At 32.2% G+C, this 20,934-nt stretch overlaps 3 protein-coding genes across 11 annotated transcripts; 2 read left to right on the top strand and 1 right to left on the bottom strand.

Moving 5' to 3' along the window:
* Positions 1 to 311: 311 nt before the first annotated feature.
* LOC146909684 (65-kDa microtubule-associated protein 1-like) lies at positions 312 to 8,293 on the top strand. The gene is made up of 5 exons (XM_085725523.1): positions 312 to 429; positions 7,045 to 7,192; positions 7,272 to 7,610; positions 7,780 to 7,935; positions 8,018 to 8,293. Exons 2-5 carry the CDS (start codon positions 7,115 to 7,117, stop codon positions 8,129 to 8,131), a joined length of 687 nt encoding a protein of 228 aa, XP_085581649.1. The 5' UTR covers positions 312 to 429; positions 7,045 to 7,114; the 3' UTR covers positions 8,132 to 8,293.
* Positions 502 to 6,784, top strand: LOC146909685 (uncharacterized). 9 transcript variants are annotated; one of them, XR_015018478.1, is made up of 9 exons: positions 502 to 1,154; positions 1,234 to 1,299; positions 1,525 to 1,600; positions 2,025 to 2,072; positions 2,982 to 3,069; positions 3,838 to 3,900; positions 4,283 to 4,372; positions 5,684 to 6,089; positions 6,425 to 6,784. XR_015018478.1 is itself a non-coding variant. In XM_085725392.1 (8 exons), exons 5-8 carry the CDS (start codon positions 2,983 to 2,985, stop codon positions 5,813 to 5,815), a joined length of 372 nt encoding a protein of 123 aa, XP_085581518.1. In that variant the 5' UTR covers positions 502 to 1,154; positions 1,234 to 1,299; positions 1,525 to 1,600; positions 2,049 to 2,072; position 2,982; the 3' UTR covers positions 5,816 to 6,093. The 9 variants fall into 9 exon arrangements, 7 of the variants coding, with proteins under 7 accessions (XP_085581518.1, XP_085581516.1, XP_085581514.1 ...); XR_015018477.1 differs by having other exon boundaries at positions 6,407 to 6,425; XM_085725392.1 differs by lacking the exon at positions 6,425 to 6,784 and having other exon boundaries at positions 2,049 to 2,072; positions 5,684 to 6,093.
* A 4,174-nt stretch (positions 8,294 to 12,467) lies between the features above and the next one.
* On the bottom strand, positions 12,468 to 19,293 carry LOC146909683 (uncharacterized). Its single transcript, XM_085727661.1, has 4 exons — positions 19,185 to 19,293; positions 15,574 to 16,856; positions 15,317 to 15,466; positions 12,468 to 12,954 (listed from the first exon to the last, which is right to left on the bottom strand). The coding sequence occupies exons 2-4, from the start codon at positions 16,849 to 16,851 to the stop codon at positions 12,583 to 12,585; spliced, it is 1,800 nt and encodes a 599-aa protein (XP_085583787.1). The 5' UTR covers positions 16,852 to 16,856; positions 19,185 to 19,293; the 3' UTR covers positions 12,468 to 12,582.
* Between the last annotated feature and the right edge of the window lie 1,641 nt (positions 19,294 to 20,934).

Genomic DNA, 20,934 nt, shown 5'->3' with positions numbered 1-20,934 from the left:
TAGTATCGCTTTGGTCCCTTAATTAAAAATTGATTTATTTTGGTATCTTAACTTTCTCTCCGTTACACATTTTGGTCCTTTACGTTAGTTTTAATTCAAAAACGTTAGGGTTTGTTCATCTTCTTCTCTTCTTCTTCATTTTCATATCATCTCCATCAACCTTCAACAACACTATTATCAGGTTAAGAACATTATCACAGCCTCTTGCACCCTTTTGTGACTCTTTTCCATCTTACAGAAAGAGCAGCGAAGTATAGAGGTGTTGCAAGGTGATACATATGATTATTGATTTTATAGGCATCCTGAGTTGTTGGAGATGGAGATAATTACTCATATAATTGGTATGTTGCAGGCACCACCACAACGGTAGATGGGAAGCACAGATCGGAAGGGTTTTTGGAAACAAGTATCTCTACCTCGGCACCAACAGTAAGTTGAATTTCTACATAGCCCGTCATAGGGCTACAAATCATGCAGACATCTTAATCTTAATCTTAATCTTAATCTTAATAATATACAAATGGGGAACAACAAATAGCAAAAAAATTTGCATCAATCCAATGTGTCAAAATTCTAAGCAACTTAATGTCACATCACCATTAAAAAATAATTTTATTTTTGCCACTTTAAGCATTCACACAATACAAAATATAAAATATCATTATCACACATTTTCCCTCTTCAATTCAAAATTCAAATTTCAAAATTTTTCAAATCCTTCTTTCCCTCCTACTTTTTCTCTTTACCAACAAACATCACTTTCAATTTTCAACTCACCTTTCTCTATCATTCATTTCAAATTTCTTTCCTTTTTTTCCTCACTATTAACATTTTATTTCTTATCTCCTCTCACTCCTTTTATTTCGTTTCTCTCTTTCTTCTCTTTCTCACCCTTCGTTCTCTCTCATCAATCAAGAAATCAGAGACAGATTTCTTCCTCTCTTCACTCTGATTTTCCACCATTTCCTTATCCAACATCTCTCTTGCATGAATTGGAGAACAACAAATCAACTCTTATCCCTCTCCTTCAAAATTCGTTTCACTCAGTGCAATCAATCGCCGAACCCGAAATCGCCGACCTCACGCAAATCTCACTTTACGGTGGAAGGGCCGCTCAGACTTTCATCGTCCAATCATTCAAAAGCAATCAGAAGGTAACTAATCGAAATCCCTAAATTTATTTCATCACAACCACTTCAATTTTTTGTTTTGATTTCTGAAAACTTGGTGTAGCGGCAACGCGTTGAAGAAGATGAACAAAATGGTTTTGAGAAACAAGCTTGCTTGAGTCATTTGAAGGTAAGTCTCTGATTATTGTTAGTTTTCTTATTCAATAATATTAGTTTTTTTAATCATTCGTGATATTGAAATGTTACTTCAGTAAGCACCCTAATGCCCCATATAAAATCTTTGTAAACACCCTAGATTCATCTCACCAGTAGCTTAATAGTTTTATATGGAAATTGAATATTTGTATCTTGAAGTTAATATATTGATTGATTTAATCCAACTTTCATTTTGCAGTCTCAACATCAACAAATGGGAAATGATCATAGCCCCCATTTTTTTGTTGTTGTTGCAGCTTGGTATAAGCAGTCGGGTAATTAATTGTTAACAGAATCTCATTTATCTTCAATATATGGTTTTTTGTTTCTCTCTTGACATGCAAAATGAAATTTGAATTTATATGTATATAGGTTATAATTATATTCATTTTGTTTTAGATTTGTTTATTGATAATGGATATGATATTTGGTTGTGTACTATTTGGGTTGTATGATCTTCACTTTATTAACTTTCATGAACTAATTATGCTTATGAGTAGTATCCATATTGATTCAAAACTTGAAAGAAGGATGTAAATTTGAATGTAAGTTTATTTATTTTTTGTTAATGCCTTTTATTAAAGAAATGGTTTTTGTTTGAGTTGTTCTGATCTAATGAAGTGAAGTATTTAGATTTTTTGAATTTGTTTTATTTTTACATGGTTCTGAATTTGATTTGTTTTTTGTTGTGAAATTGAGGATGAATTGTGGATGCAATTTCAGAATCTCACATCTCTACACATCCAGGTTTCACATTGCCCAGTTATATCTCTTATGAATATTCGTCATATTTAAATGACTGATTTTTTTATTCGTAATTTTAGTTACTTTATGATTTTGTGAACAGAAGTTGATTCGATATCTTTGTCTTCCTTATTTTTTAATCCCAATTATATTAGTTTTGATTGTCATTAACAAAAGTTTCAGTAAGTCTTTCGTGTGACAATGACAAGATATTGTTAGACGGTGACTTTTTGTTAATATGAGTTGCTATTGATGTTAATTCAATAGGTCTCATTACTAAACTTAATATGAAAGTTACTAGAATATGTGAGTAATGGTTTTATATGTTTTCATACTGGTTTAGTAAGAATGAACTATGTTAGAAAACTTAAAGCTTTTCATTATGTTGTTATAGTGGTTCATTCTTAACTACTTTTTTTTTGCAATGATCATGAGATATACCATCAAGTTGATTTAGTTACTAAAATTGGTATTCTATATGGAAATTTGAAACTATATATACTAAAGCTAAAGTTTGTTATTTAAGAATCAGTGACATGTATTCTTCAATTTTTCTTTGTATCCTTTAACTTAAATTTTTATGGTACCTAATTGGATTATTGTTTCATGATTTAATGTTCTGATTCATCCTTGCTGCTCTGGTTTTCTTGGTATGAAATTCAAAAGGATACATAAAAAGGTTTGAAGCTGTCCTGATTTGATTTGACTTCATAAAAAGGTTTTGAAGTGATTACTTTTTGTCTAGAGGAAACTAATTCTTTGAACATATAGTTTGAACATATAGGAAACTAATTGGGTTGAAACTAATTCCCTTTGCCATGTTCTTGGCCAAGAATGAAAAAAATTTATTGTTTATTTTTTTAAGGGGTTGTATCCATTTAATGGTTTGTATTGTACTATGGTTATGTGAAGCATGGTAGAACTTCCTAGATCGTTCCTACAAAAGCAAAATGATCAACTGAATCCTACAACAAGGATGCTATCACATAGGCACAATGAGGTAAAATTTGAATCATTATAATTTTCATCAATGGCCAACAAGTAAACATATGATTGGATTAGTCTTTTGTTGGAAATCATACATTTTGTTATATTTAAATAGTAAATATCTTGATTTATTTCATTATTGCATCTTTTAGATTTTATTCATGCAAGTTTCATGTTTTGACAAGGGTATTTTGACGTTTTTCATAAATAGTGGAATGGGTCCTTTTGTGTTTAGAGTAATAAAAACTGTTGTATTTGATTTTTTTTGTTGTGAAATTGAGCATTCACAATGTGTTTGAGAAAATGTCTCAATAAGAAAATGGATGATATTGTTAGTTTTAGATGATCCTAAAGATTGTACTTTACTTGATGAGGCATATAATTTTTGAATTAGCCCCAATTGGTAAATTTGTCATATTATCATTATAGACAAAATACATTTGGAAAGGATTACATGATGAATAGTCTTTGTGTCTAATCCCTTGGAAAATTGATTAGGCTTATATAAAAATACAGATTCGGAATTTCTTACTCTATATTGCAACTTCCTACTTGATCTACACTTATTCATTGGCTGCACATGCATTCTGTCTACCTATTTGGCAATTTCTTTTGTTAATTTGAGGAGTTTGTGTCCGAATATGGCAATTTCTTTTAAAGATGATGTTTATTATTTTCTTCCAATTACTTTATGTCCGAATATGTATAGCATGTTATTTTGACTAAATATATGATGACATGTTTTATTCTATTTTTAAGCTTTGGTTTTGTTTGGTTATAGGTTTTATGCATCAATTTTAATAGAGTTCAGATAAACGACGTTGGAGAGGCAATCAAACTGAAGGTATAATCATGGTTTTTAATTATGGCTTGAAATTTATCGTCAAACAAATTTTTTTTTGGAGCCTACATTTTATATAGTTTACATATATGTGGTTGCTTCTTACCCATGAGTAGTTTTGTTAATTCAGATTTCAAAAATATTCTTTGCATATAGTTTTCTAAAAACAAATTTTTATCCTAAATATGCATTGTAAATGTTCAAAGGTGTATAATGGATAATGTAACCTCTATTTTAACATGTCAGTGACTTTCTATTGAAACAAAATAGATATGATTCTAATTCATTTTTATCTATTTTTCCCCCTTCTTATTTTTCCCCCTTCTTATATTGGTTTGATTTTAGATTATTTTTTTTGCTGAAATTTGGTATGTGATTTGAGTAGCATATACGTGGCCCGTGGGGTTGGACTAACCACAACAAACCAAAGTACAATCAGAAACATATTCCTGTGTACAAACCTGGATATAATCAAGTAAGCATCTGATCTGATTAGTCTTTGTTAGCAATTATACACTCAATGGTTGTGGCCTTTATAATCATAATGAGGTTTACAAATAAACATGATTGTAATTTTAATTAGCACTTCATCTGTATATTGAATTATTATTTTTATCATCCTAAACAATATGATAATGGGAAATATGTCATATATGCAAGCTTGCTATTGGACTTTGATCTTATTATATTAGTAAGTATCAAAATACATATAATTTCTATATTTTGTTAAGGAATATCTTGTAAGAATTTCTCATACATGGGGGGCTATAGGTATTTGATTTAAGCCAAATGTTTATATTCCTCAAACATTGAGCTATATGTATTTAGTTTATGTTTCTATTTATTATATCGTAGGTATAAATATTACTGTTAACATTTATATCAATAAATCGATGACTTTGACTAATAGTTCTCATTCATTTCTTTAATCCTTACCTCGACTATCAATTATCTTTATCCGGAGGTGTTTGATAATATGTAGAAAATAGCTTACCAGGTATGAATATATGTGTCATCTTGCTTATGTGCTATAATCAATGAAATATATTAGCATGATATGTACAAGTAATTAGATACTTTTAGTAGATCATCGTCATTTTTAAACTTAAAATAAGATTGATGGTTTAGAACAACATAACTATTGGTTTGTGGACAATCAACCCATATGGGGATCAATGGAAGGTTACAAAGCTGAAACAGTATAAATTGCAACTGTTATGATGGGGTACATGAATAAGAACCTGTTTTCTTACATGCAATTGCAACTGTTATTCTTTTTAGTCTGAATATGTCCTTTGAAATCTTTTTTAGTGAAGTCCTCTATAAATCGGGACATTAGATACACTTTGTTTATGGTCAAATATGTACAGGCATACTTAATTTGATGTTAGGGTTGTGAAAAGATTTGATAGACTGTAATGTTGACATTTGCTATTAGTGGGATGTATAATTATTATTTTTTTGACAAAATTAGTGGGTTGTATAATGTTGGCACTTGCTATAGTCTATAGTTTATTAGAGGCCAACATTTTTTGTTCTTTTAAAATTGGTTTGATATCTTAGTGTTCAAGTGTTGATTAGGCTGCTATTTTTCGTTTACGAATATTTTCTATCACAAATTTAGTTAGGTTTCATATATCTTGATGTTAAACCATTTATTTGTCTCTAACTTATGAAGTGTGTGGATTAAGATCTATCTTGATGTTAAATCATATATTTTTCATTAAATTCTGTCCATTTCAGAGTTTAAGAAGATCCTAACAATTATGGTATATTTTTGGGACAGATTGATGGACACAATTTGATCCCAAAGCTGAATATAAAAGGCAGTGGCTACCTGAGTCCTCAGAGTTGTTACATGGTGGATTTGTCATGTTTATCACACACCACCTACTGTGCCTTAACTGGAGAATCATAGAAATAGTCTTATAGAAGACTTTAAACATTATTATTTGCTTTTAGTCTTTTTTATACCCAATTTGGTTTATTGTGCCTACAGTGTATCTAATTCTTTATCAAATTTGTAAATAATAAACCGATCCGATTAAATTTCTTAAAAGTGATATTAACAAAAAGTATGATATAAAGGATTTATGATTCGTGGGAAGCATAACAAATACTTACTTATTTGTGAAGTAGATGTTGAAGCTATTATCGACAACGACTTTTTACTAAGTCCAAATTTTAATTGTGTAAGATTTTAGTGTTTTGTTTTTATTAAGTATTTTTTTTATTGCCAAATAGTTATTTGTCGAATATTTAAGAATTGAATTCAACCTGGCAAATAACAAATGATAACACATTGCCGATAACCAAGTTTTCTTTTCCAATCACATTAATAATTAATATTCTTTTTAAACAATTATTCATCATATTAGCATAAAATAATTTGAGTAAAGTTTTATATCATGATACAAATAATTTATGATTGTTGCATCAGTTCCTAAATATCGGAACAATTTAATTTTTGAATTGACTGCACCGTAACTATAATTTCTTTGTATTGAAGCACTTTGAAACACTGCAGTTTTAAAACTATTGTGCCCAAACATGTGCACGGTTGATGGCTCCTATCTCCAGTTAGTGAGAAATTGGTTTTGAAGTTTGCAAGGTTGATGGTTAGTGAGACTGGAGGATATAAAACATGTTTGTACAAATGGTAAAAGCTTTCATGTCTTACTTCAACAGGGGTAGGACATTACTTTCAAACAGCTTTAATAACCAAGTATATGGATTTAAATGGAGTTGTGTGGTTCATATTAACTACAAACACTAACATCAGAAGTGCATTATATGTTTTTAGTCGTACGTTCAGAGTAATATTTTATTAACGCCACAAGCCCACAATAAATCCTTTTTCGCCCGTGCGTTGCACGGGTGGAAATACTAGTATGCAAACATATATATGATTCTGTCATTTAACTTACGGGTTGTTCCTTAAAATTGATTGATTTACTTTCATACATTGTTTTGGTTTGTGAAAATAAAGTTTCAATTATTTGTAATTCTTGCACAGTGGTTTTCTCTCAAAATATTCATGTTTTTCACACAGTTCATACTCGGAAGTGAATTTACGTTTAATATTTTGAATTCATTTCTGGTTAGCTTTTAATCTATGGTATAATTTTTTTCCTTCAACCTGTGCAGGTCAAAGACTTAGCTTCTCAGATAATTCATCTGTCAAAACGAATATCTGAGCAAAGGGATCAGTTTGGAAATGTTACCTGCTATATCTCAGCTTCTGTCGATGAAGTCACTACTCACGGCGCCCCTTGCTCTGGGTCTGATTGAGCAGGTACTGAAAGACCTTCTGAAGTTTATAAGTTTGGGGTCCAAAAGTTATGGTAACTGATATTTTTTATTTTTTTATGAAGACTGAACTGGAAGTTGAGAGACTTGAAAGCAAGGTGAAGGAAATCTATTTCGAGAAGCATACAAAAGTCATAGAGGCTTCAAGACATAAGATTATGGCATCGATTGATTATGGATGTATCAAACAAACTGAATTATGTGTTGATATGGACAATCAAAAAGAGAAAGAAGCTTTGAGCCGAGAAGATATGTTGGACGTTGTGCATGATACATGTGATGTTCTAGGTATGGACTCCTCCAGTACCATAGCTGAGGTTCATCCATGCTTGAATGGTTCTACTGCTAGGCTTGCCGACACATTCTTGATGTTGAAAGACATTAAAAGGCAGAGGCTGCACAAGGTTGTTGACTGCAAGCTTTCAATTATTTGTAAATTTTTTGCATACCGTGGTTTTGTCTCAAAATATTCATGTTTATAACACTAGGAAGTGAATTTACCTCAAATATTTTGAATTCATTTCTGATTGGCTTTTAGTCTATGGTATAATATTTTTTCTTCAACATGTGCAGCTCAAAGAATTAGCTTCTAAGTTAATTGATATGTGGAATCTAATGGATACTCCTCCCTTGGAAAAGAATCTGTTTAACAATGTTACCTGCAATATGTCAGCTTCTATCGATGAAGCCACTACTCCTGACGCCCTTGCTCAGGCTTTGATTATGCAGGTACTAAAAGAGCTTCTGAAGTTTAAAGGTTTGGGTTCCAAATTTACGCTAGCTGATTATTTTTTATTATATTTTTTTGGAGGCTGAAGAGGAGGTCGAGATACTTGACAGGCTTAAAGTAAGCAGGGTGAAGGAAATCACTTTCCAAAAGCTAGCAGAACTCGAAGAGATATTTGCTCATGCTCATATAAAATGAGATTTCTTCACTTTATGTGCCATTGACTTAAGTTCTTAATTAGACATGATGATATATTTGTAAATCAACATTAATAGATAATCCTTTCTTTATAGAGCAACATTAATAGATAGTATTTAAATCTGTTGAATTATTCCATTTAATATTTTGATCTTTCTTTTATTCTGTTTTATTTTTATTTTATTTTACAACAAATGCACGTGTTAAATTTGTCCAAAAAAAGGTATGAATGTTAACAAGTTATCGAGAGTGACATTGTCCAACAACTATTTTTTCTTCTTCTTTTCCCTGTAGAATCCACGAGAACTCTTTTTCTCACACAAGTCTCTCTTAATTCAATAATTAAAGAATTATTGCCCAAAATGAATCTTCAATACGTTTAACAATAAATTTTAACATTCCTTTTGTTGCGAAATTATTGGGGTTTAAATAAACTAATCAGTTGCTTCATGTAAAATCATCATTTCGTCATTTCTCTACATTACTGATAAAATTATGGATCGGAGGGATCATCATTTGAGCTATAGTATGCTCATTGAATTTTACAAAGGTAATTTCTGGGAATTGTTTCCATCTCGGTAAAAACATTAATACCTTGCTGTCATTTGAGCCATTCCTTTCAAGACAAAGACCTAAGGCTCTTCTATCAAAAAAAAAAAAAAAAAAGACCTAAGGTTCTTATATGTGGTTGTCATACCCCAAATTTTGACCACTTTGCTCTGTTTTTACCCATTTTTGTCTATATTTCAAAACGACTTAATTTCTTTTTTTATTCGCTTTAACCAGTTAAAATTTCTTCAGTCGTTGTTTAGTAATTTAAAGTCTTTTATCTTGCAAGTAAAATTTTGTTCGCGCTTTATCTATTTGAAATCGCTTTATTTGTTTTTTTAGACATTTTAAATTTTTACGCATGCTTTTAAAGTCTTTTATTCATTTCTTTGATAAATAGACCTTTTTAGGTAAATTCTTTTTGTCCGTATGATTAAACCGTTTAAAAAGTTTTGTTCGTGTTTTAAAAACACCGCGAGTTTTAGTCGTCTCAGTCGAAGTTTCGACAGCTTTAAATTTTATTACTTTTTTATCACTTTTATCTTATTTTACAACTCTATTTTATTTTATTTCATTTTTCACCATTTATTCTTTTTGCTTTTAATGTCATTTTTATTTTGTTTTTATCAACAATTTGTTTTGTTTAAGTCCACTTGTTACATTGGTATTGGTCTAAAGAGCATCCCAAGCATTTTCTTTCTCTCCAAGTTTCATTAAGGGTAGTTTAGTATTTAGTCCATTCATCCTTTTTAACCTAGTTGGTCACTATATATAGTATCATTCCAATCATTGGCAAGGGGGGGCACTGAATTCCACAATAACACCAATCAATTACGGCTCCCTCACAAGAAAGATCAAATTCCCTTTTCTTCTTAAACTTTCTTCAAAGAACTACAACAAGGTCACCATCAATCTCATAAACACCTCCAGAATTTCAATCCAACACCAATCACGTTTTCCTTTCAAAAATCATACAAAATGCAAACCACCAATTCCTTTTGAATCTCATAACAGAAGTTCAAATCACAAACATATCAACACTTCAAAATCGATTCATCCATTAATCATTTATTTCACTTCGTTAATCCCTTATTTTCATTTCATTCACACACAAATCAAAACTCCTCATATTTTCGTTACCAACACCAACAACTCATGAACAAATTTCCAGAATTACAATTTTGAATCCATCATTATTTTCTTATCCCTCATAAACGCAAAATTGCTTCAAACAAGCTGAATCGGACACAAAGCAATCACAAGGTTCCATATACAAACCGAAGCTCTTCCCAAGCGTTAGTCAGCACAGAACGGAACCGAACTCGGACGACTACGGACACCATCGGAAAGTTCAAAGAAGGAGCAAAACAGAACCAAACCGGTGGTATAAGTACAAGCTGTGACGGGATCGAGAAGAAGTCGAGCCAAGTTGTGAAGAGATCGGAGAGAAGAACTGAACTGAATCATCAAAGGAAATAAGAGGTAATTTCTTCTCTTCTCTGCTTCCTAGATCTAGTATCCTCAATTAGTTTGTATGTGCTTGCCTTTTGAATTGTGTGTAATTTCAAAAACTATTTTAGAAAATGAGAAGAGGAGCAAATTAGTTTGTATGTGCTTGCCTTTTGAATTGTGTGTTAAGTGGGAAGAATTTTGATTCATGTGGGAATTTATTTTTTTGAAAAGAAAACATGGAGGAAGAAGGAAAGGGCAGCGATGCTGCTGAGTTCTTTTTAAGAAGCTGCTTTTGCCAAACTAGTTTTTGTTACTCTTGCTGGACCGGTTCGGTTGAACCGACCCGTTCCTGAACCGGTCCAGCTTCTTTGGTTCGATCCAAGCCCAGTGCAGACTAAGCCTATTGTTTTGCTTGCTGTCATGTTTTTCAGTCTTGCTGTTTGAACCCCTGCAATGGTTGCTGCACCCCCTATGTCTGCATTTTACCCTTTTTTATGTATATAAACTTTTACTAAGGAAAAACTCTTGCATTTATTTTAACTAATTCTTGTGTCTATGTTTCAGTAGTATAAATGCTTTAACCCCCCATGAATTCTTATTTTGCGTTAGTATTTTAAAAGCATCATTTCATGCACTTAAATGTTTTTATTCCATAATTTTCTTCGTTAATCTTGCTTTAATACTTCAACTTCTACTATGTGCATTGCTTTAAAAATTTTAACATCACGCATTTGAGTCTCTTATTTATCTTGCTATATCTTGCTTGCCTTAATTTTTAGTATAATCTCACGCATTTTCTTTTCCTATTTGCAAGTTATTTAAATCCCATGATATTTAGTGTGTATAACTAGGAAATGGATGTATATTTGTTACCATTGGTTTGTAGCTTGGCAAAGAGGACATAGAATGTATCTAGGAATTTTTGTAATAATGTAGGTAATTGCACACACCGACACGAGCACCGACACTATCACTTTATTTATCGCTTTTATCTCGCTTTATTTTTTACGTCGTTATTACGCTAGCTTTCCGTTAATTAGAAAAACCATTTTTATCTCAAAATTCAAATAAGCAAAAGTCAAATTATTTTCTTAATAAACCTTGGATCCAAATCCAAGATGTTTTTCCTTTTTATTTTCTTAATCAAATTTTCAATGAAGCTTTAATTGAACTTAGACTAAATTTCGCAAATAAAATGAAACAACCTCACTCTCATTTCATTCTTCTATACCTTGAGGTCTCGCAACCCTTCTTAAAACCTTTTTTCAAAGCAAACTAAAATCAACCTAACCCACCAAAAAATATTTTTTAAGAGAGAACTACGGCGGTTTTGATCCCTTTAAAGGGTACGTAGGCAGAGGCTTTATTCCTTCCAAATCGATCAAATAAAAATAACCAAAACTCCTACTTCTTCTCCCTCCATTCTTTCACTCATACTTTAATCAATAAATTTTCAAATAAAAATAAAGTTAGAAAGAGGTTCTCACGGAGTACCGTGAACGACGCGGGTGCCTAACACCTTCCCGAATCGTAACCGACCCCCGGATCCAAAAAGGGTTTTTCAATCTCTTTTTCCCTTCCCAAGAATAAAATCGAGCAAGTCCGGTAGATTGAAGGTTCAAGTCCAATCAATGGCTTGACACCCGAAAATCTTGGTCTACAGTGGTTGTTTGTAATCATCTTGTGTTTTGTGGCGTCTTTCATTAAGAGACATTCTTCCGAATCTTTTCATTTTAATCCATGATTTGGGTGTAAATTGTTTCCTTCATTGGCCACTTAGAAGAATGTGGATTATTCCTTTCTACTATTAATTAATTTTAACCTGATCAAAATTCCAAGTGTAGATATTTGGTAAACTAATCTTTGATCTTGAACATCTCAAATAAATATTCGTTGTTCAACATCCGCCAACGTCACTTTGACAAATCGTCTTAACTCTAATCCAAAACAATCTTGACTTGGGGATGTTGTGTCTTTTGTTCCTTTTCTGTCATGTAAATATTGATGTTAATTCCTTTCTAGTAACTTTGTGACAGTAGAACTCGCTTTTATAATTTTGGCTAATATGTAATCGTAATTTGCACATAATTAGTTTCATCTTAACTATAATGATGTTTTCCTGGACTCATGAACAAAATATATCCTCTTTTCATGAATCAAGATTTGGTAAAGCTTTCATAAATATTTTGATAAAGATAAATAGAGTTTGTGCAATATTTCATTAATTTGCTCATTTTTCCGTTGGAACAATTTTTTTACAAGATACGTTATTCAACCGGTGCGAAGCACGGGTTTGTAACTAGTTCCTTCATATAAAATAAAAACACCCAAAAAATAGTAAATATTGTAATTCATAAATAATGTAAATTATACAAAGTTTTCCAAAAAGATTAATTACAAATAATAATAGTAATAGTAGTAAAAACTAGTTATAAATAAATAAAATGACACTACATAATTATAAGTTGACATTGTTCGTTTACTTCATCCTTAAGCATTTCGTGAATTACATTCTTTCCTAACCAACAATCACCACCACATGCATTAATCCATCTTCCACCTAGATAGCATTTCTCACGATCATTAAAATAAGTTGTCCATTGTCCACCTCCAAGATAGACTCTATCACTGGAACGGAAAGTCATTTTCTTAAGCGAATTTGCACTTCTCAATAGGTGACTAGTTAACTCAAAAACATTTCTGGAGCAAACACAACCACGAAACTCAACATATTTCAAATCATTATGATAAAAACCCACATATTCTCTTTTTGGCCTCTCAAATTCAGCCATATGTGAATGTTCCGGATGTAGATTTCTAATCTGAAAGATGAAAATAACGATCAACATATTACATTTATGAAAATTTTAAAATTCCATTATCATATACAACTTATTCACCTTTATGAGGTGAATTTCTAGCCAGTAGACTATTATAACTTACATATAAACACACAAGACAAAAATAGAGTTGTTTGATAATGGTTTTTGACTTATATGCACTTTTAGTTTCCTTGTTTTAGTCCCCTATTTAAAATTTCAACTGTTTGTTCTCCCAAATTCAATTTTTTGAGTTTGATCCCTCACCCAATTTGAGGTCAAATTTGGTGACGTGACCTTGTCAATAATGATCTGGCTGCGCTTACGCGGATACATATAATATCTATGTCACCACTAATTTGTTTATAGCAATAATACTATTTTATACAATATTTAATCATTGAAATAATATTCATAAACCCTACAATCGTCCTTCAACTCCATATTCTCTCAACCCAAAAGTAATTCTTCAAACTCAAATCTTTCATTCAATCCACAAACCCAAAAATCATTATCCCTCCATCACCCTTCTAAACCCCATTCTTCCTCACTGTCTTTGAAACACAAGAGAAGACAAGAAAAGAATGTCACCTTAAATGGCTATTATTACGAAAACATCAGTAATATCACATCCTAATCTTTAACACTCACAATTAACACTCACATTTAAAGTTGTGAAAACGAGCTATCCTACCCGTTTAGCAATGTCCCTAATAGGATGTGGACTTTAAATATGGGTTCTAAAAAACCAGTGGCGGATCTCTTCAGAGACTGGTGGAGGCCATGGCATCCCCCAGGTTTCCCTTATATAGAATATTAGCTGTAGTATATTCGAGACTTCCATCTCTTCTTTTTTAACATTTTATCTTCTAATTTTAAATATTGTATTAAAAAAAACGCTTTAGTGGAGATTCGAATCCCTATTCCCGTTCACCCAAGATCGCTTAGATAAGATGGAACGAGTCTCTTCTAACTTAAACCAAGGTCATGGATTTGAATCCAGCCTTGAGCATGCAGCAGCGTTAAAACTCTTAGGGAGAGCCTGCCTCCCATTTGGGTCCTACAATGCTCGAGGGATTAGTCTCTGCAGTTGCTCGAGGAGCAGGGGCGGACCTGAACTAGGCCCAATGTGGCAAGTGCCACACCAGCCAGTCCAGGCCCAATGTTTAATATTTTTGTTAATTGGACTCTGCCTTTTGCATTTGGCTCATATTCTAAACGTTACTTTGTTAAAAGTAACACACCAATGGACCCACCAAGCAAGGTTTTGTTTAATTGTATCTTTTGAGCTTGTAGACTCTTTATTTATAACATAGCTCACCTCTCAATGTATTAAAATTAGCCGATGTGGGACTAAGTTTAATCTTGAACCTTAGTGTTGAGTTTTTGTTTTTTGGTAATATGCAGGCAATCTTTTCTTATTCTTTTAACTACAATCTGTTTTAGATTATCTCTCCTTTTCCTTCTTCTTTATAAACTTTCAATTTTGGTTACTAAAATAAAATTGAAATTGATTTTAGCTTTTAGTTACAAAACATTAATTATTTGACAAAGAATTGTGCCCCACTAATATTGTCAGTCCAGGTCCGCCTCTGGCGAGAAGGATACCCAGTTTATACCAAAAAAAGAATCCCTATTCCCGTGCTACTTTCAATCAATTCTTACCACTAGGATGGTTATTAATATTATTGATATCTATTGAAACCATTTAATATATATTCCATAGAAGTTTGGCACCTCCAACAAATTAACTGAAGATCCGCCACTATAAAAAACACTAGCCATGTGAAACAATACGATTTGGGCTCTACAAAATTTCTCACAATTTTTTTATATGCAAAAATATTAACAAGCTCATATCTAAGCAAAAACAAAAACAATATAATTACATACACTGCTGGTACTCACATTAGTACACCAATCGATCTTTTACGTATGAACTACGCAAAATAGTTTCTTACATGAATTTTTACACTAATAGTTTATGGTAATTTGTCGTTAAAATATTTATCATTGAGTTATTAAATGATTATAGCGTCTTGCAATTTTTATTAACATTTAAAATGACTCATTGGATCTTTAAAATAATTTGGATGGATTGGATCTGTCCATATTTTTAAATAGATGGATTGAATCCAACCGATTTAAAAAAATTGTGTTGTGGATGCATTAGATTGATTTTGTAGTTGATGGATGAAATTGCCATCTTAATATAGATAATATTAAAATAAGTTTAAATTATAAATTTCTTAATACATGCAAACAAACATATTGCAAGTATTAAATAAGGAAAATAAACTTCTAGTTCCATTCAAGTTAAAAAAAAAGTGAATAACCAAAAAAAAAAAAAGTTTAAAGGACGTACTCTAAGAGTAAGTTTTTGGAGATGCTGAGAAGCCATTGCAGTATCTAAAAGCCAAAAGTAGTCCATACTAGGATCACATGCTCCATCAATACGTAACTCCAATTGTCTAAGATTTTGAAACCGAACCAAGACTTTCGCTAATTCCTTTACCTGTTTACAACAATGATAATAAAGTGAATTAAAAGGCAACTAGTGAACAACGTAATTGAAAGAAACCTAGGAAGTGCTGGAATACACTATATTGTTGAATGACTCACTTGTAAAGTGCCAATGATCATAGTTAAATTCTCAATATGTGGTAAACTTGCAATTGGATCAAAAAGTTGTGGTGTATTCTCTCTCTCTGATGTATTCCAGAAAACCTTCAATAACCTTGGAGCTATAAAAGAAATTATCCTTGTGGTATACCCAGTATATTCAAAGGATGAAAGATTTAATGCATCAATAGCTATCTCAGAAGGAGACCCGTTCGCCCGGCCACAACCAAGTATGTTCAACTGACGTAACTTCAAACTTGTAATATTTATTGAACTTATGAGAAAGCAGTTCTTTAAGGTGACGTCTTCAAGTTGAAGACATTCAGAAAACAAATGAGGCAATATGTGTGTGGATAGATTTTCAATTAGTACTCCATCAAATATAATTGTTGTTAAGTTCTTCAATCCAGAGAACCCTATAGGCTTTGAAAACTCGTCACCGCTAAAGCTAAACTTGGATAACATAGGAGCTTGAATGTTCATTGGGTGTACTGAATAATGTTCAACACAAGAATATTCCAAGGATGAGAGATTTGATGCAATGATAGTTATAAGCTTTCGATAGTAAACCCCACAGTTAACAATGTTCAAACGAAGCAATGATGGACTTTTTACTATCAACTTAGAAGTGATCTTACAATCATCAAGGGTGAAGTCTACAAGGTGGTTGCAATTTGAACATAGAGTCTGAAGCAGTGACTTATTCACATCAACAAGATGTAAGACAAGAGTTCTCAAATTTTTTAATCCAGAGATGTCTTTGGTGTCTACTAAGAAGCAATTTTGTAGGTGCAAATAAGTCAAAGAATCATTGTCAGGTAAGAGAATAAGGGAAAAATTGTATGGCAAAATAGACTCAGTAGTAGTAGTAGTATCATTTGTTTCAGAAGAGAAGAGAAGTTCAATATGTTTGGCACCCTTAGCAATCCCTTTGGAGATCAATCTATCAATGGCATCCCTATGTTCATTACCTAATGGAAATTCTACTCGGATGGAACGGATTATGGCACCTTTATAATGGAGCATAAATTGATCCAATCTTGTGGAAAATTCATGTTGAAAGTGTGAGAGTGGAAGGCTTTTTGGTAAGTCTTGAATTGTGTTATAGTCAAACATGGTATGGAGATCGAAGTTAAGGTCAATCCTTAATCCCCATTCGTGAATCCAATGTTTGGACAATGCACTAGTTTTCAACAAATCCTTCAAAGCTAACTTGGAAAAGATATAAGATATAATACAATCAGGCAACTCATTCTCAAGTTTTTCACAACTCTTCATTGTTGCTGCAAACAAGCAATAAGATAAATCCAATTAAAAGCATTATCAATCAATCAAAGCTTAAAAAAAAAAAAACAATCAGAGGAAACTTCTTAATTTAAAATGGTAAATGCCAGTTGTTATGTTAGTATTTTGTATGCCAAGACTTGAACCATGGGTAGATTCAGACATAATATTTTAGAGTGGCAAAATTATGAAAGAAACCATGAACTAATTATACAAAAAAAAAAAAACTTTGGTGAGGCTAAATTATTTTGATGCAATGCATTTACAATGAAAATCGTCTACAATTCATTTGTGGAAAATGAGTTACACTCATTACCATGTGATATCATATTCATTTATAAGGATCATATAATAAAGAAAATTCAGCTTGATTAATTCATGCATGGATACAGAAGTCCAAAATCATGGTAACATTATTGCATAACATGGAATAATAGAAATATTTTTTCACCCCCAAGAGTAGGAAACATCTAAATACACATATTTGACCCAAATTATCTCTTGTTGAGTAAACAAACATCGTATTTAATGAGTAAAATACAAGGCATAAGCTAGAGCAGTGACGGATCCAAAAAATTTAATAAGTGGGGTTAAGTTATATCATAAAAAATTTATAAACGCATAAGCATGCGAAAATTATACAAGTTATATTTATAATTGCCCTAAAATGTTGATTTTTTTAAAATATTTGTCCATTTCTAGTAGAGTATAAAAAATATAACCATAATTAATTATTTTTTTCACCACCAACGTAGCGTCAGTCACCACCTTTTTCAACAAATATAAGAATAGTTTATATTATAATAGTAGTTGTATGGTCTTGCCAATGATATGCTCTGAGGTAATTGGTTAAAGATTTCATAAAAGAAAATTGTATCTTAAAAATAAGCATTATTTGTATCGATATAATAATTATAATAACTTTTTATAAAAAAAAACTACTTATTCTGATTTATTAACTAGTGCTCTTAGAACACTCGTTAGGATCTTTCTTAGTTTTGTAATTTTTTATATGTAATAAATAGAGTATGTGAAGACAATAATACTATATAAAGAGGGGTCAAACTAAGTATATATTTAAATTTGGGTTAAAAATACAATACACATGTGTGGAGGCAAGTGGGGTCGCTTGATCTCATTGGCCCCACACTAGATCTGTCCCTGAGCTAAAGGTTTTCATTAGATTTTACCTAATTTAGAGGCATAAGCTATAATTTTACATGAGTAAATATGCCATAACCAAGGTTCGTGATGTGTTTGATGTGGCCGTGTCAGTAAAACCAGGTGTCGCTGTACTAGTGTCTAAGCTAGGTTTTGTATCTAACAGTTACACATAAATTCAACAAAAAGAAAAGCTAATAATAAAATAAATCAAGAAGCACAACAAACACAAAAAGGAGAATTTTGAATTTTCTGATAACAGAATTGGAACAAAACAATAACAAATTCCAAAAGCAATTAATAAAAGTAAAGAGGTGAAACCTGTGTAAGCCCCGATACCAATACGGTGATATGGAAAAAGATTTGCAAAATTCTCGATACGATACGGCTGGGATACGTTTAAAATATAAAAAATGTATCGGTTTATTTAGCCATATCGGAGGTATAAGTTAGTTGTATCCGACACGCATCGGTAATTTTATTTTTAAGTTAATTACCCGATACTTCTCTAATATGTGTATCGGGACACATAGGGGCGTATCGGTATCGGATACGTGTCAGATACGATTTTTCGTCATTTTTTGAAGTATCGGGGCTTCAGAGGGTGGAACAAATAGAAAAAACAAATAAAAGAAACAAGATCCAATATTGGGTTAGGGAAACATTCAAAATTAGGGTTAGGTATAACATAATTGGGGATAGTAAACATTTCTTCAACCCATCATTAAGGAACAAGCTAGAGTAGATTTAAAATAGACAAACCATTAAACATCTTTAATTACTAATTACATAACTCAATCAAGTGACAACAACTGCGAGTAGCAGCCAACCCCAAAAGTTTACTATTAAGTTCATGTTACTATTATTGATTTACTTTAGTTTTATTTTTGCAGCCAATTTTAATATATTCATCAAACCTAATTAGTCTCTGCTGCGTAAACATAACATGAACGCGCTTAATAATCAAACAAATAAGAGATCTGGCCAGAAAACTAAGAAAAGTAGAAACACAATTATTTTATTAAATTATTTTATGACGATGCTACAACAGATATACACAGAATCAATTATGGTTAAACATGTCAGGAAACAAAATTGAATAAATTCATCATATTCAAAGAAACTAGAAAAGAAATTTAATCGAAAAGTAGAAAAACAACGAGTACCGGCTCTACGTGAGAAGTTTTGTTCCGGGTTTCAATCGGCGAGGATTGAGATGCTTATTGTGTTGCGATCAAGAAGATGACGATGACTTGGATGAAAAGTTTGAGTATTAGGATTATTTCAGGTTTGTTTGTTTATTTATAGTGGTGTTGCTTATGCTTTGGTTTAATTCTTATTGGGCCTCCTTTCTGAAGAATCTAACTGGGCCTCCTTGTGCGTTTGCTTTTCACCACTCCTTTTTGATATAAGACCCTCCTAGGTTTTTTTTTAGGCTATTACTTTTTCCACCTATCCTATCAGTTTCTCACGCTCCCTATTTTTTTTTTAAATATCATTTGTTCGGATTATATAATCTGGAAAAAAAAATATTAGGTTTTTTGGATTATATAATGTGAAATATGCTTTGCCCAGATTTTTAAAGAGATTGTGGTCTATATTATTTCGATTACATAAATATAAATGACAGAAACGTAAAATAAATGCAAATATAAAGAAAATTAAAAGGACAAAATGATACAAATAAAATCTCATTTTATTAATATATTAATACATTTACAATAAAATAAAGCTTAAGTTTGAAGCTTTTTAAGTTTATTACCTAATGTTAACCTATTAAAGACCTAAAGTTAAACTAGTGGTGCAAGTTGATGGAGGGGGAAGGAGGAGGGGAGGGAAAAGGAGAAAAGGATGGTGGGGGAAGGGGGTTGAGGGTAAGGTTTGTTTCCTTTCTAGGGACAAAGAGACCATGATGGTCAACCTTACATCTAGACAAACCGCGCTTCTTTGCATCGTGTCACCATCCTCATCGACCGTTCATACAATCCTTGAGTTACCAAAGTAGCATTTTTTTATGAAAGGTCAACGATAGAAACACATTGTTATATAAGGAAGAGGATGAGAGGGTGTGAGAAATGGTGAATGTTTGAAGGGTATTTATAGTAGGGGTGGACCGAAAACCCAAATCCGAGCCAATCCGCGGTTGCCACCATGAGGTCCAATTTCGTCCGCAATGCAAAACGGTTTGCACGGGTTGCGGTTTTTCGGATACGGCGTTGTTCGGGTGGTTTGTGTCGGTTTCAGAGTAAAAAAAATTGCTTGAAAAACTTCAACAGATCCAGAATTCTAGTACTCAAAACAAACTCAGAAAAGCATAAAAATAAAAATAAAGATGAAGAGAAGGAAGTGGTGGACGGCGATGACGGTCACGACGGAGGATGAGAGAGAGAAAACGATGGTGGGTGAGGATGAGACAACAATGGTGGATGGTCTATCTTTCTTCTCACTTCACTTTCGGCGAGAAGTTAGGTTAAAGAGTGTCATCTCCGGCGAGATTTGGAGAAGATCGATGAATCAGACATCGGAAACAACCGTTGAAGAATTTCTGAATAGATCTATTGAGATTTGAGTTTCGATTGTATTTGTACACATAACATTTGCTATGGAAGCTGAGAAGAAAGATTTGCTATTGAAGCTGAGAATTTTGGACTTGTGTTTTTATATTTCAGTCATCAGGCATGTTGGAGTGTGAGGTGAGAGAAGAAGTCAGGAGATAAAACGATGTCGTGTAATATAAAATAATAAAAAAATAATTAAATACTTAACATTATGCGGACGGGTTCGGATAATAATGGGTCTAATATAGGCATCCGGACCGCCCCACATTAACCGAGTAAAATCCAATTTAACCATCCGTCTAACCCGCCAAACTGACCCGGACCGACCGTTTCCCCCTTTTTTCATGCGGATTTTGCG

Source organism: Medicago sativa, chromosome 7 (genome assembly GCF_051527215.1).
Source record: "Medicago sativa cultivar Bolivia chromosome 7, Bolivia_mono, whole genome shotgun sequence".
Lineage (NCBI taxonomy): Eukaryota > Viridiplantae > Streptophyta > Magnoliopsida > Fabales > Fabaceae > Medicago > Medicago sativa.
This window is presented reverse-complemented; position numbering and strand designations above follow the sequence as displayed.